Raw genomic sequence first — 16567 nt, forward strand, 5'->3', positions numbered from 1 at the left:
ACTTAGAGAAGTGGGGTGAGTGTAATAGTATACCCTTGATAAGTCTTGCGGTGCTCATGACTCCTTTTCAAACTGCAAAGCAGAGCAACATATCTCAACCTTGTTGCATTAACCACCTGCCTTCTCCATTTCTTTGTCCGTCCAGCTCTCTGCCTGGTGCTGGGCTGCATGATATTCCCAGATGGCTGGGATTCAGAGACCGTCAGGGACATGTGTGGGGAGAAGACAGGGAAGTACTCGCTGGGTGACTGCTCTGTGCGCTGGGCTTACATCCTAGCCATCATTGGCATCTTGAATGCCCTCATCCTCTCCTTCCTGGCCTTTGTCCTCGGCAACCGGCAGAATGACCTGCTTCACGAGGAGCTCAAAACAGAAAACAAAGGTGAGTGCTGCCCTCCCCACACTCCATGACACAACAGAACACTTTGCTGCCCACCTCACATGTTCCTCAAGCTGTGAAGCAGCTATCAGTAGCCCATAAGCGATAGAGAGTAAGTTTCCAAATAAATGACTGGTCTGGGCTCCCTTTCTGCTCTGTAGAGCACAGAATCCATCCTTGGATACGATGAGGTCTAGAAAATTGCATGGGTGAATATAAGCAGCTTTCATACAACAATTCTGAACTGGGACTTCATTGTAGGGTCTAGCCCTTATGGCCAGGGATAAGGCTGACGATGCAGTTTCCATTGTTGGAAACCCGAGGGGCTTTGGGTGGAGCTCCCCCTCATGGGACCCAGTTTGCGTCTCACTGCCTTTACAGACCACTTGCCTGGTAATATGTAAGAGTCTTTTCCCCGGCTCATAAAAGGAGTTGGGGGGGGGGAGAGAAAAAACAACTGGAGCAAAAAAGGAACAAAAGAGTTTGCAAAACCCTGTGCCATGAGAAATGTACCCATGACATAAATGTATGTGAGTGGCCTGAATGGCATTGTTGAACTGGTGAACTTTTCACCTGCAGAATGAAAAGACTTCTTGCCTATACTTCTTGCTAGACAAAGGAAGCTGCTTTGCACCAGATTATCCAATGCTGTCCCTCTGCCCCAGCATTTTTAATGGCAGTGGTTCTCCAAGGTCTTGGGAAGAGCCTTTCGCAGCACCCATGATCTAAGATCCTTTCACTCGGGTCCAGTGGTTGAGCAAATGCCAGGGCCTACGGTTGATGCCAACATCCCTTAACTTGTGTTTTTTTAAAACTGTCCAGTGCTGAAAAGAGAAGCAGTAGACAAGGCAGCTGTTGCCCACGCCATCTCCATTACCCACAATGCCTCTTGGCCCCATCCCACCCACATACACTACATTCTGGGGAAATGAGGCATTCTTGGGAAATGGTGCCATTTTGGGGCAGATGTCTAGGACCCCACTTATCAGAATGAGCAGGAGGGGCCCCAAATACACCAGGGCTGGCTTGCTACATTTTTAAGTAAGTGAACTGATACATTGAGGGTAGCCAACATGGTGCTCTTCAGGTGTTGCTGGACTACAACTCCCATCCTCTCTGACCATTGGCTGTGCTGGCTGGGGATGATGGGAGCTGTAGTCCAACAACAACTGGAGGGCACCATGTTGGCTATCTATGTAATACATTTTGCCATCTAAAGGTTCTAAAATGATAAAATTGCACCACCTACGAAGCTGCCTTGCCTGGTGCTTCTCTTTTTGGCACTTGGTTGGGGGAGTACCAGGATCCTAGGGTTAGGCTGCTGCTCCCTTCAATGCTCCTGCCTGTCCCCTGCACTGCTGCCTGTCACCAGCCCCCCTCTGCCCATCAGGCGGCACACTTTGGGGAGGGCTGGGGTGTATGTGGCGATGGCACCTTGAGCAGGGCCCCTTCAAACCTGGCATCAGCCCTGCTCTCGCTTGAGAGTGAACCTGGGACTTTTGGCGTGCAAAGCCTGGACTCCGCCACTGGCCCACCTCCCCTCCCCTCCTCCCTGCCCACCTATCCTGTAGTTGGGTGTGACTGACAGCAAGGGGTTTTTGAACCAGGCTCTGAAGTGAAGAGATGAGTGGATGGTCTCAGCAGGAAAAGCCTTGCTGTAGGTGGAACATGGGAAGCTGCCTTGTACTGAGACAGACCATTAGTCCAGCTAGCTCATTATTGCCTGCACTGACTGGCAGCGGCTCTCCAGGGTTTCAGGCAGGGAGTTTCTCCCAGCCCTACCTGGAGATGCCAGGGATTGAACCTGGGACCTTCTGCATGCAAAGCAGGTGCTCTGCCACTGAGCTACGGCCCTTCCCCGAGGTGGAGGAACTTGTAGCCGTTCTGATGTTGGTAGGCTACTGCTGCTCCCATCACTCCTAACCATTAGGCCATGCTAGGTGGGACTGATGGGAGTTGGAGTCCAACATCATCTGGAGAGCCCCCAAGGGTCTTCTTCCCTGGTTTGGGAAGAGCATCTTCCTCACCCTGTCTGTGACCAATCCCAGAAAGCAGAGGACTTATTCACCCAGTCGGAGTGACTGAAGTTATTATATGTGGGGGCTTTTCTGTGCACTTCTGGAAATTGGTATCTAGCACAGCATTCAGCAAAGAATTTTAATTAAAAACAACACATTTCTACCTCCATGGAACCCACTTGCCACACACTACCAAGAGGGTGCGCTTCAGGGTTCCACCCCTCATTGCCTCTCCCCATAAGCAGCAGATGTAAAATAAAACAAACAGAGGCATGTTTGTTTAGGATGTGTAATCTATTTAGATCACAGAATTGGTATGTGTGGGGGTGGCAGATCTTTACTGAATGTTGAATGCATATAAAGCAGATGAAACCAGTGTCTTCAATAAGCAAAGTGCTTCCTACTTAGAAATAGTTTCCTCAGGCCCATGGCAGATTAGCTTTCCCTTTTCATCAAACTCTGCTCCAGTACAAGGGAGTAGCTGCTATTTGGGGCCTGTAGTAGGGAGAAGTTGCAGCATTATACTTCCTGTCATCCCAGAGCTGTAGCAAATGGGGTGTTGGCCTCTTCTTATACCTGTGGGAATTGTAGTTCAACAATATGTGGAGGGGCATCACTCTGGGGGAAGACTGATCTAAAGCACGGGTGTCTGTTACGACTCTTCAGCTGTTACTAGACTGTAGCTCCCATCACCCCTGACCATTGGCCATGCTGGCTGGGGCTGATGGGAGCTGGAGTCCTACAGTATCTGGAGGGCTGCAGATTTCCCACCCTTGACCCAAAGTGCACCCCTTCACTAGCTCCCTAAGCAAGGAAATGGGTGTATTTCTTTTTTTCCCCCATCAAGTGAAAATGAGACAATATATAGAAGCAGGGGTGTAGTCATATGGGGTCCCAGGGGGCCTTAGACCCCTTACATTTTTGGGAGCCAAGTCCCAGCAGGGTCCATATGTCTCCAGTGTCTTCTGAGCTAATCAGCATTAAAGGGGAGTGTGTTAGCCACTGAAGAGAGTCTTCCAAAGCAGTGGTCCCAGGCTATGGTCTGAAGGCACATAGGGCCTCCTCCCTTCTAAAGCTAAGCAGGGTCAGGTCTGGTCAGTGCCTGGATGGGAGACTGCCTGGGAGCCATATGTAAGCCACCTTGGGTTTCTATCATGAAAAGAAAGGTGGGGTATAAATGTAATAAATAAATAATCAAACTTGGCCAGATTATGCTAGCGTTTCAGAAGATTGTTAGAAGGGGGCATGGCTGCGATTATCATGAAGGGACCCTGCACTTCTGAATTTACCACTACAGTACTGTACAGAAGCTATGTGTGCCTGGCAGTTGTGACCATGTGTCCCAATCTTTTCTTGATGGAGGGACACAGGGCAAGAGTGGATGTTATAGCAGGAAGGGGATGGGAGAGCCCTTGGTCTCCAGGTGTTCCTGAACTAAAACTCGCATCAGCTCCGAGTAGCACAGCCAATGGCCAGGGAAGATGGTAGTTCCAGGTCAGCAACATCTGGATGGCCAAAGGCACCCCACACCTGTATTAGAGCATATCAGGCAGCCCATTTTGCAAACCTTGGGAAAGTTGCCGATACAGCCTTAAGTATCCCATACCTACTTGGCACCCCCTGCACCCTTTTTGCTCTTTAAATCAGACTGCCACCTCTCAACTTTTGGGCATGTCCTTTGGGCCTCAAAGGGGAAACAGAGCTGCCTTATGTCTTTGCTTATGTTTCCCCTGGCCTTGCCAATGCTTGGATAGAAGCCGGGGAAACCTGAGGTGCCTAATTGGAAATGTAATTAATCAGAATAAATCTCCTGGCCTCCGGCTTGGTCCATCTGTTTAAATTAAGAAAAGGCAGCCTCGCCAGCAGGAAACCCAAGTGCTTGAGCTGCAGTAAGCGAATCTGGGAGGGTACCATGAGCCAAGCAAATCCCCCCTTTTTGTTGATGCACAGAGAAAAACAAAGATTCCTTTTCCAGCATATCCTGAGCTCAGTGAACATGCAGCAAGCCACCTACCCTCCGCACAATGCTGGGGGGGGGGCATAAATCCTAATGGTAGTTTGGGCTACCAGCTCTTGGCTGCCTGGCAGCCCATGAGAGCAAGAACCGTTCTGCAGTCTTATCCAAATAATAGATGCATGCTCCAGTCACAGCTTAGGGTGTTTTTTTAGAAACTCCAATGAAGCCAAGAAAGTATTCTAATATCCTATCCTATGTTTGCCTGCTTTTCAGCCACACCCTATTCCTGCTCGATTTGCAGCAATAAGTCAGTGATAATTATGATTAACCTCCCTTGTAGACTGTGGGAATGCTGTGGACATAATATACCTCGACTTCAGCAAAGCTTTTGACAAAGTGCCTCATGATATTCTGATTAGCAAGCTAGCTAAATGTGGGCTGGATGGAACAATTATCAGGTGGAGCCACAGTTGGCTCCAGAATCATACTCAAAGAGTGCTTATCAACAGTTCCTTCTCAAATTGGGCAGAAGTAACGAGTGGGGTACCACAGGGCTCGGTCCTGGGCCCAGTGCTCTTCAACATTTTTATTAACGACTTGGGTGAGGAGGTACAGAGTATGCTTACCAAATTTGCAGATGATACAAAATTGGGGGGCATAGCTAATACCATGGAAGATAGAAACAAAATTTAAAGGGACCTTGATAGGCTGGAGCATTGGGCTGAAAACAACAGAATAAAATTCAACAGGGATAAATGCAAAGTTCTACACTTAGGAAAAAGAAACCAAATGCACAGTTATAAGACGGGGATACTTGGCTCAGCAATACGACATGTGAGAAGGATATTGGAATTGTCATTGATCACAAGCTGAATATGAGCCAACAGTGTGATGTGGCTGCAAAAAAAGCAAATGCTATATTAGGCTGCATTAACGGTATAGTTTCCAAATCGTGTGAAGTATTAGTTCCCCTCTATTCAGCACTGGTTAGGCCTCATCTTTAATACTGCATCCAGTTCTGGTCTCCGCACTTCAAGAAGGATGCAGACAAACTGGAACAGGTTCAGAGGAGGGCAACAAGGATGATCAGGGGACTGGAAACAAAGCCCTATGAGGAGAGACTGAAAGAACTGGGCATGTTTAGCCTGGAGAAGAGAAGACTGAGGGGAGATATGATAGCACTCTTCAAGTACATGAAAGGTTGTCACATAGAGGAGGGCCGGGATCTCTTCTCGATCATCCCAGAGTGCAGGACACGGAATAATGGGCTCAAGTTGCAGGAAGCCAGATTTCAACAACATCAGGAAAAATTTCCTAACTGTTAGAGCCATACAACAATGAAATCAATTACCTAGAGAGGTAGTGGGCTCTCTGACCCTGGAGGCATTCAAGAGGCAGCTGGACAGCCATCTGTCGGGAATGCTATGATTTGGATTCCTACATTGCGCATGGGGTTGGACTTGATGGCCTTATAGGCCCCTTCCAACTCTACCATTCTATGATTCTATGATCTCCATGCTTTTGCAAAGCTGCTTCTGCTGCTGACTCCTGCAGATCAAGTTGCTTTAAAAGGCAGAGCTGCAAGAACCAGTTGAAGAGCTGGCAATCTTCATCCAATTCCACATGCCATGATTTGGAACAGGGTTGGGGAGAGCTACAGTATAACGCTATTTGCCCCCTTAAAACACACATACACAGTAGATGCAGATATCGGCACTAGGGAGAGGGAAACATACAGTCTATAAAACAGTGGAGAGGAATCTGTGGCCCTCCAGATATTGTTGGACTCCAACTCCCATCAGCCCCAGTCAGCATGGCCAATAGCCAGGATGATGGAAGTTGTAGCCCAGCAACATATGGAGAGGAACAGGTTTCCCCACCCCTGCTTTAAAAGAACTAAATCATATTTAAAAAGAGAAAAAAGAAATAATGGTGTATTGTGACAGCGGCAGTGGGAGAGGTAATATCCTTGTTGCTGCTCCCTCACCTTTTAAAGAAAGGGTTAGATGCACCCTCTTGTACTGAACTCAGTGGTGCCAGCTTCTGAATGCTTAGGAGTAGACTGAAATTCCCCAAAGAGGCAAATGTGCCACTAGCCACCCCTCGTGTCACAGGCAACATCCAGCTGGTACTTCTTGTGACGTTTGCACAGTCACATTCCCCATGGCAGTCAGAGCAACCAAGGAAGCTTTTGAGTGAGGAAAGAGACCCACACCCCTCAAGACGCTTCTAGGGAACACTCCGGAAGCCAGAGTTCAAGTCTAATCTTCTCTTTTTATATTTTCAACAGATTTTGTTGGCACTGCGGTAAGTTCTTTGTGTTGCTGTGGGCCTGTGGCCTGGTCTGTGCTACCCCCTGTTAGTGGGGTCCTAGACTAGTCGTGTCATGTCCCTGTCCACATGTTTGTATTGTGTTAGGAGGAGACTTTTTGTCTAGTCATTCTTAAGGAATGAGAGTGAGTGTGAGAGCAAGTGAGTAAGTACATACACATATTTATGTTTCATGCTGTCTCACCCCTGTCTACCCCTCTTCTCTGTCTGGGGAAGTAGAATTTCAAGTAGGCAAATGTGCAGGTTCTGTGGCCCCATCCACACTATACTTTTAAAGCTGCATTATACAATTTAAAGAGTTGTGGCTTCCTCCAATAAATCCTGGGAACTGTAGTTTGTTTTGGTGCTGAGAGTTGTTAGGAGACCCCTATTCACCTCACAAAACTACAGTTTCAGAGTGGTTTAACAGTCAGTTCTTCTTCCTGTAGGAACTGTAGCTCTGTGAGGAGAATAGGAATCTCCTAACAACTCTCAGCATCCTTCGCAAACTACACTTCCCAGGATTCTTTGGGGGAAGCCATGACATTTTAAAGTGGTATGATACTGCTATAAATGAACAGTGCAGGTGGGGCCTGCAAACTATAGTTCCCCTGATTGCTCATGCACAGATAACACTAATAATGTGTTCCAGTCCAGGGCCCAAGGTCCTACATGGCTGCAATTTATAGCTCCCAATATTCAGATGTCTCCAATAATCGTGGCCAGACCCAGCCAGCGTGGCCAACAATCTGGAATGGTGGGAGTTAGAATCTAACTACATCTGGAGGGGCACCCCACCGGATCAGACACTTCCGAGTAGCAAAAAATTGTGAACTCACACAACAAGGCCAACGATTGCAGCTATTGCTGATGGTGCCTTCACCTTAGGGCTGGAAGTCATGTTAGGGGAGCTTCTTGCTCATTTCTTTCAAGCAAAATTCTTAACACCCAGGAAACATTCTGGTGGGCAGTATACCTAGACTCTTTCCTGTGACAGGCCTCTTCCTTGCGATATGAAGGAGCGAGAGATTGCTCTCTTGGCAAAGCAACATATATTTATATCAGCCTTGGATACTTGAGCTAAGGACTTGATGGGGAACCTCCCATCTCCTTTGTCAGTGTTCGTGCTCCCATCTCCAAGGCTGTGTGCATGCCACAATTCTGTACAAGAACAGAATTTTGAGTATTGGGCACAGAACTGAACATTCCCAATTTGGCTCTTGTGACTGTGAAAAAAAGCGTGAAAGTTGCTTGGTGAAACTGACATCTCAGAAGCTGGGAGGGGCAGCAGGGGCAACATTTCCAGCTGTCAGGATCACAGTGAATTACATACATCCTAGCCCCTTTATGCAAATAGATTGTGTAACATTAGCATAATGCACTACCCACAGAACCCAGCATTTCTTGATGCAGAGTTTTGGTTTAAGTTGGATGCAGAATTTTAACTGGTCTCCCCCACCCCCCGCTCCAACCCCAGCCCCACTCAGAGCAAGAGTTACATCCTCCCAAGTACCACTCAGAGGGTTCCTTCTGGGAGGAAGGTGGGATATAAATAAATAAATAAAAGTACATACTGTACTCCTATTGGCAGCTATTGTGCAATCTTGTGTACAGCATAGATTGATGACACTGTGTTTTCTTCACAGAGGATATAATGTAGAAGAGGCAGGAGGGCCCCTCTCTCACTGGGATCTGGATTGGACTCTCTCATCCTTCCCTCCCCACCTCCCTCCCTGCCTTTCTTTTGCTGCTGCCAACCGGGGAAAACATCCAACTCAAAGCCTCAGAATTTGCCGACCTCACCTGTGCACCACTTCCGGAAACACGTTCAGCCCTCATGATTTGCCAGCTTTGGCCTCTGTTCCCTCTGCTGATTGGCTGCCGATGGAGGGAAGTTTGACACAGATAGCCCTACCCACCTTGAACCTACTGCATTTGGGGGAAAGGAAATGCATACGCTGCAGCCTGGTGTTTCAAAACAATGACATCCCTGGGATTTTTAACACATTCTTTTCAAGGGGATCCCAACCTTTCCAGGAAAAGCTTCCAGAACGCTCCCCAGTACCCTTCTCCCCAAGAACCAACCAAGAACTGGTGCCAAGATACAACTGCTGTCATAGACGCAGCCAGGGCCACCTCCTTGCCTCGCCTTTCTCCATTTTTAACCTGTCAGCAACTTTGCCCACCCTTAGGCCCATCTGGGGCCGCCCAGCACCTGAGACTGGCCCATTTGATACTTTTACATGTAAATTTAAATTGTATCTGAACAGGGTAAGGTGAGCCTGAATCCCTCTTCCCTTTGGGGATTTCAGCCACCAGAACTTTTGCATTCTCCACTCATTCTGCCCAGGTAATGCAGCCGTAACCTTGAAGCGTGTGGAAGAGAGGACAGGGGAGGGGGTGAGGTTGGACAGCTGGCTTTTCTCTCTGCTTGCCGTGGGGTGCTACACAATCTCAGCCTGCAGGGTGACTCCTCTTAACGTTAAATGTAACCCTGGGCCAGGTCCCGCACCCACAAAAGCAAATAACGGACGGGGCTGCAGTGAGAGGTGGGAAGCAATACGTTCCTCTTGATTGCCGACAGGGCCAGCTCCCCGTAAGGCTCCAGCCACAGTTCTGTTCCGAGGTTTGTGCCAAATCACATTTCCTTCTAACATGGGGTGCTTCACTTCCCTCGTTGGGAGCAACCCTGCAGCCCAGGGGGAGCATGGTAGGAAGCAGGGCAGAGCAGGGTTCCACCTCCACTACTTGGGTAGGCAAGAGGAATTCCTGGCTGCAGGAATTAGCATGAGTGCCCTCAGTATCCTGTGTTATAGACCCAAGTGTCCTGAGAGGCAAATGTCAGCAAAGAACTTCACAGCCTCCTCCCTACCCACTCCAGAACTGTGCTGTCCCACACACGCCCGGTCTTGGTGACACTGAGGACCGGGACAGAAATGTGTTGTCCTAAGCGTTTGGGCAACTGTGCCCCTCCAAGACAGTAGTGTAATAGCTAACCCAGTCCCCACGGTTTGAGCTGAATAGCAAGATAGTTCCACTGGTGCAGCTATTTTGCACTATCTGGCATAATGAAGACTACAGTATAAAAATGCACAGTTGAAGACTAAAAAATGCACTGTCACTCCTCTCATAAGCTGAAGCAGAACCAGGCTTCAGGGCAGAGCTAGGCCTCAAACACATACACACCAGAAAGAGAGACTTCCAGAGCAGGGTGAACCCCAACCTTGTTTCGCGCTAAAATGTGGCCCCAAGGTGGTGACACGGATCAACACCATTTCAGCCCATGCAAAAGCCCCCCCCTTCCTTTCTCACATTATAAAAGCCAGTAGGCCCATGAAGTGAAAGTGTAGGAGCCTTGGCAATAGACCCAGGAACACCTCCCAACCTGAAAATAACCAAGGGCCTGTAGAAGCGGACAAACAGAGCTAGAAAGGGTAAGGAGGAGAGTGAGAAGAAAAGGAGGCTATGTGATAGAAGGAAAAGCTAGGAGGGAGTGCAGAGAGGGCCAGACAATCCCAATGACATCCAACACTGTAGGAAAAAGATAAAAGGCCCCATCTGCACTATATATTTAAAGCTGTATTATACCACTTTAAACAGTCATGATGCCCCCCCCAAAGAATCCTGGGAACTGTAGTTTGTTAAGTGTACCAAGCGTTTTTAGGAGACCCCTATTCCCCTATTGGAGCTCTTAGTTCCCAGAATGGTTTAAATAATCAATCCCTCTTCCCAGGGAACTCTGGGAATTGTAGCTCCGTGAGGTGAAAAGGAGGGGTCTCCTAACAACTCTCAGTACCCTTAACAAACTAGAGTTCCCAGGATACTTTGGGGAAAGGTATTACTGCTTAAAGTGGCATATTACTGTGGTAAATGTAAGGTACAGATGTGGTCAAAGCAAACTGACAATTTGCCATCCTGGAACAGTATTCCCAAGATCTGTTGCTTGAGGTAGATTGCCTCACCTTGCCTCATGGTAGACCTGATCTTGAATGAGTGGCATGAAGGATCTACTTATGAACACAGAAGTGGACCTAGAACGGAACCAGCAAGCAGGAAAAAAGCATGTGAGAGTTCAAGGCTCAAGAAACTGTTGGAGCATTAAGGGTTGAGCGCAACATAAAACACGACAGCAGGAGACCTATGGATGGATCCATGGTAGTTTAGTAGTAGCTGGAATCGAAGCCAATCAGGACTGTGGCTCTAGGGGAGGTTTAACCCATTTCCCAATACCATTGTCCTGGTAACAATCCCCTCTAAAGCTGCTCTTTACCCCACAGCAGAAAAGGTATTTTTCCCTGACAGGCCAGGTGTGAGGAGCTTTTGGCCTTCCAGATGTTGCTGAACTACAACTCCCATCATTATTTTTATTTGATTTATTATTTGATTTATATTCTGCCCTTCCTCCCAACAGGAGCCCAGGGTGGCAAACAGAAATGCTAAAAACACGTTAAAGCATCATAAAAGACCTTAAAATACATTAAAACAAAACAACGTTAAAAACATTTTTTTAAAGCTTTAAAAACATCTTTTTTTAAAAAAAGGGTTAAAAACATATTATTAAAGAAAACATACTAAAAGCAATTCTAACACAGACGCAGACTGGGATCATCCCAGGCCATGTTTGCTGGGGCTAATTATGGGGGTTGTAGGTCATCAGCATCTGGAGGGCCAAAGCTTCACCACACCTTCTATAAGTAAATTGCAGCTTTGTGTGTATGTGTGTGTTTGATTTTCATTGAAGAAAATCAAAGAGGAGGAAGGAAAAGGTTAATCACCCAAGCTCCATGATCCACAGGAGGAAAAAGTTAATCACCCTAGCTCCATGATCCCAGTCAGATCCCCCCCTTCACTTGCAGCTAGCTACACTAAAAATATATACACACACCCTTCTCGATCCATAGCTAAATTATGAAAAATGAGGAAAGGCACAAATATATGTGAATTCAGCTCTTCAAAATCCACTTGTTAAAGCCATAGTCCTCAACATGTTCACTTGGGTGTAATTTTCATTGAACCCTGTGGAACTAACTTCGAAGTAAACACTGACAGGATTGGCCCATAAATCATAGATCTCCACATCATATGGGAATCATTGCCAAGACAGCAAGGGAAACATACTCAGACTAGATTAAAGGGTTTCCCACTATGTAGGACCAGGCACGCACATCCCTTAGTATTATCGGCCCCATTTCCCATCAGTCATTCTAGGCAAGTCCAGCATATAATCGTTAAAGGATTTTGGGATGAAGGAGAAGCATTCACCTGCAATTCAACAAGCCACCAGGGCTCTTTAGCATACTGTGTCAGCCACCAGAGCAACGTTGCCCTGCATTGGGGGGAGCAGGGAGGAGAAGGGTGCAATGTATATGTGCACCCATTATGCAACATGCACCGGAAGAGTAGGATCGCTGTCGATGGAAATGGCAAGATTGGTGGAGAAGGGAATACAGTAGCTGTAATATATATCTGTATTTTAGTACAAAAAAAAGTTTGATACAGTGTTTCACAAAACCTTAACCGGAAAACATAAAAATTCAAGATGGATTGGATTGGACCAGAACCCTGTCGCATCAATGGGAAGATGTGGATGGTTTTGTCTTGGGATTCGGAGGTGGGAAGCAGGGGTTCTATCTGCTTGCTGACCTTTGAAAATCATAGATGGATTTGAGAGGGCTGTGACGGGAAGGGGAACATGTAAAAAATGTGTGCAAGAGGGGAGTACACATGTGCAAGAATGCCTGATCAGAGCCAGCAGCATCATGCCTTTGAAAGAGGCTATGTGAGAAAATCCCACTGTCACCACATGGATGATGACCCATTTAGTGCACTCATTCCTGGGCAGGTTATATGGGTCTGCATAGCACCGAGCTCACAACTTTAAATTTCCATTTACCAATTCTCACCACTCCAGCTACTTTCAGCAGCAGCACTCAAAATGGCAATTCAGGAGCAACTAGCTACTTCACCATGCACAGAGTTCTGCATGGATCCACTCAGCCTACTTTTTCGTCATGGCAATTAGATTGTGGAATAGGCATTAAGGCAGGGATTGTAAAAACAAACATGATTACGTGTTTTTCTTCCTATCTGCAGGTTTTATTAAGAACCTAACAAAATTATCATGATGAGCAAGAAGGGAAAGTCTGTACGTTGAAAGGAATCCTGAAGGTGCAAGACATCTGTGCACAGACTACACACTGCACCTACCTATAGAATCCTTGTGGCTGAAAGCCAAGCCACCTGCTGTGCTAGGTTAACATATGTTCTGAGTAAATTGGTGGAAAGTATAATAAAATATAAAATGATTAACGATATTATAGAAGAACAAGACTTGCTTAAAAAGAATGAGCTCAGCATGGCTCACCTCAACAAAGATACTGCAGAGTTGGAAAAGGGCAAGCAAATGATCAAGGGAATGGAGCAACTCCCCTGTGAGGAAAGGTTGCAGCATTTGGGGAAGTAAGAGGTGAAGTGTATAAAATTGTGCAAGGCATGGAGAAAGTGGAGAGAGAGAGTTTTCTCAAACTCACAACACTAGAACTCGTGGATATCCAATGAAGCTGGATGATTTAGGACAGACAAAAGAAAGAACTTCTTCACACAGCACATACTTAAACTATGGAATTCACTCCCACATGGGACTAAGATGGCCACCAACTTGGATGGCTTTAAAAGAGGATTAGACAAATACATGGAGGATAAACCTATCAAATAATTGCTAGCCATGATGGCCATGTTGTACCTCTACTCTCAAGGGAAGAATGCCTCTGCAGTTTGATACTCTCAAAGAACTCTGTTAGGTTAGTGATGCAGAATTTTTCTGCAAAACCTAAGGAAAGCCCTGCTGGGTGAGGCCAATAGCCCATCTAGGCCAACATCCTGTTCCCACAGTGGCCAAACTGATACCTATGGGAAACCCACAAGCAGAATCTGAGTGCAACAGCCACTGTCCCCTCCTGTAGGTTCCAGCATACTGCTTCCAGCTATGAAGGCAGAGCATTGCCATCATGGCTAGTAGCCTTTGATACCCTTATCCTCCATGAATTTGTCTTGTTATATGCCTCCAAGTCAACTATGACTTATGGCGGCCCTATGAATCAGCGACCTCCAAGAGCATCTGTCATGAACCACCCTGCTCAGATCTTGTAAGTTCAGGTCTGTGGCTTCCTTTATGGAATCAATCCATCTCTTGTTTGGCCTTCCTCTTTCTCTACTCCCTTCTGTTTTTTCCAGCATCATTGTCTTTGCTAGTGAATCATGTCTTCTCATGATGTGACCAAAGTATGATAACCTCAGTTTCATCATTTTAGCTTCTAGTGATAGTTCTGATTTAATTTGTTCTGACACCCAATTATTGGTCTTTTTTGCAGTCCATGGTATCCACAAAGCTCTCCTCCAATACCACATTTCAAAGGAGTTGATTTTTCTCTTATCCGCTTTTTTCACTTTCCAGCTTTCACATCCATACATAGAGATCGGGAATACCATGGTCTGAATGATCCTGACTTTAGTGTTCAGTGATACACTAATTTGTCTAATCCTCTTTTAAAGCCCTCCAGGTCGGTGGCCATCATTGCCTCCTGCTATAATGGATCAGGGTGGATAACTCAGTTAAATCATCAACTCAGTATGCTACAGCTGTGAAAAAGGCAAATTATATCCTAGGGGGTGTTAGGAAAGGAATAAAAACATAACAAAAATTGCCAGTATTGCAATGCTCTTATATAAACTGCAGCAACAGTTGGAATACTGTTCAGGTTGTTCCATCTCAAAAACACTGGGCTGCTTATACCATTTGTTACTCCAGCTCACTGTTGTCTACACTGATTGGCAATGGCTTGAGAGGGTTTAAATGGCTTTCCTAGCTCTACCTGGAAATGCCAAGGATCGATCCAGAGAAACTGCATGCAAAACAGATGCTCTACCACTGAGGTATGGCCCTTCTCTCCCCCCTCCCCCTCCAGAAAGGATATTGTAGAATTGAAAAAAATATGCTGAAGATGGCAACCAGAATGATCAGGGGCTGATCCCTATGAAGCAAGGGTGATGTACATGGTCCTCCCTAGCTGCTGGGTTTATTTATTTTTTTTACATGGCTATGGGAGATATACAGGATTATAACATTATGCATGGTGTGGAGCAAGTGAACAGAGATAGCATTTTCTCTCTCTTCTAAAACTAAAACTTGGGGAGTGTGTGTGCACATATGCACCTGCACGGCCAACAAAAGCCTGATAATTCCTTTTCCTAGGAAAAAGCAATCCTGGTAAGGGAATTTGCAGTACAGGGAAAGGATGCCAAACCCATTTTTAAAACTGTGTGTTAGACTTTTAATACACATATAACATGTAGTTTGGCCCTGAGGAACACAGCTGGGATTATAAGATAATGCTTCCAGGCAAGAGGGCATGACTAAGTACGCCTCTAATTTAGAAATTCTTCCTCGACTATGCTGGGAATTTCTAGAGGCATGGGAGAGAATTACCTTCCCTTTGCTTCTTGGGTCTTTAGCTGGAACCCATTTACTGGGTCATGAATTGATCCAAGGTAGTTATAACAGCAGCAGCAACACCACCACCATACAAGCATATGGTCAAAAACTAAAAAGCACATTTTGGGGCTAGAGCTGGATCCTGGGTCCAAAATGGTGACTTCAGTCCCAGGACATATATTTAAGTTTCCCCCCCCCTCAGCTTTTCAGATTTATCCTCTTTCCCCTGCCATGTGCACAAGGAAATGAGTTTTGTATCACTCTGGCATGCCCTACACTTCAGAAAAATAAAAAATGTGGAGTTTTCTCCATTCCACCCTGTATACCAGGGATGGGGAACCTGTGTCTCTACAGTTGTTGCAGGATACCAATTCCCACCAAGCTCAGTCAGGAGGATGGTCAGCGCCAAGGGACAATGGGAACTGCAGTCCAACATCATCTGGAGGGCCATGAGTTCCCCATCCCTACTTTATACAGATGCTGGCAGGAATAATAGGTGCAAAAGGCCTGTTGAAAAAGGAAAGACCATGAGCAAGCACTTCAGTGCATTTTAACACTGACTTACCCTTGGATTTATGAAATCAAATAATTGAGGACCAAGCTAGACATAACACTAAGTGGATCATGGATTGCATGGACCTAAGCTCTATTCAGCATAGACCAATTTAAACTAAGTTAGTAATGTCCATCAGTTTAAATGAGTCTAGCAGGACTAACACTGGATTCAAACAACCCCATATCTTTCTTTCTGTAATAGCAGGCATTTGTTGGGATCACAGTTGCAGACAGGGCAAGTTTAATCCCAACTCCTGTTCTGCAACCTCAGCTAAAATCCCCACTCCCAAAATGCATGCTATTTTATATTTTTAGAAACACAGACGTGGTAATGACATGTTTAGCATCACATCTATTTTGGCCCTAAGCAGTGAGGTTGCAGTCTCAGGCTAAATGTGCCAAGAGCCAAGGAGTTGGTAATTAAGGAATCTCCTGCAGGTATTCAGTAAAGGAATCAGCCATCTGGTCCTGGCTAAATGCTGCCTGGCAGTGTATACTGTACCTTTGCTTAGTCCTCATCAGTCTCTGCTCCAGATGGTAAGAGCAGGCATCAAGTATAGCCAGTGCTTGGAAGATTCATTTTAAAAAGGAATTCGTTCCTGTTCAAGTTTGCCCCCTCCAAAAAGGAACTGTGTTCCAGTTCAATTCACAATTCATCTTGGTGGTCCTTGGCATTCCTTTTTTCATCCTTCAGAATTTTACAAGCTGCTCTGCTAAAGTATGAAATATACTTAAGACTAAGGAAACATCAAAACACAGACACAGTGTAAAGTGAGCAATTGTTTTATTTATTTTTCCCAACATTTATGGCCTTTAAGATGCAACAGCAGCATCACTTTTCAGATAGGTAAACTCCG

General features: G+C 46.0%; 1 protein-coding gene across 2 annotated transcripts in view; it reads left to right on the top strand.

The window, feature by feature from the left end:
• The window catches only part of LHFPL4 (LHFPL tetraspan subfamily member 4), a 73690-nt gene extending 63224 nt beyond the window's left edge, over positions 1-10466 (top strand). Inside the window, exons 2-4 of one of the 2 annotated variants that reach the window (XM_061618906.1) lie at positions 146-382; positions 6645-6661; positions 8311-10466. In XM_061618906.1, coding sequence (XP_061474890.1) covers positions 146-382; positions 6645-6661; positions 8311-8319 — 263 coding nt within the window. In that variant the 3' untranslated portion in view covers positions 8320-10466. The remainder of the gene's footprint in view (positions 1-145; positions 383-6644; positions 6662-8310) is intronic. The other variant, XM_061618907.1, reaches the window with a different exon arrangement.
• The last annotated feature ends 6101 nt before the right edge of the window (positions 10467-16567 follow it).

This window comes from Rhineura floridana, chromosome 3 (assembly GCF_030035675.1).
Source record: "Rhineura floridana isolate rRhiFlo1 chromosome 3, rRhiFlo1.hap2, whole genome shotgun sequence".
Taxonomy (NCBI): Eukaryota; Metazoa; Chordata; class Lepidosauria; order Squamata; family Rhineuridae; genus Rhineura; species Rhineura floridana.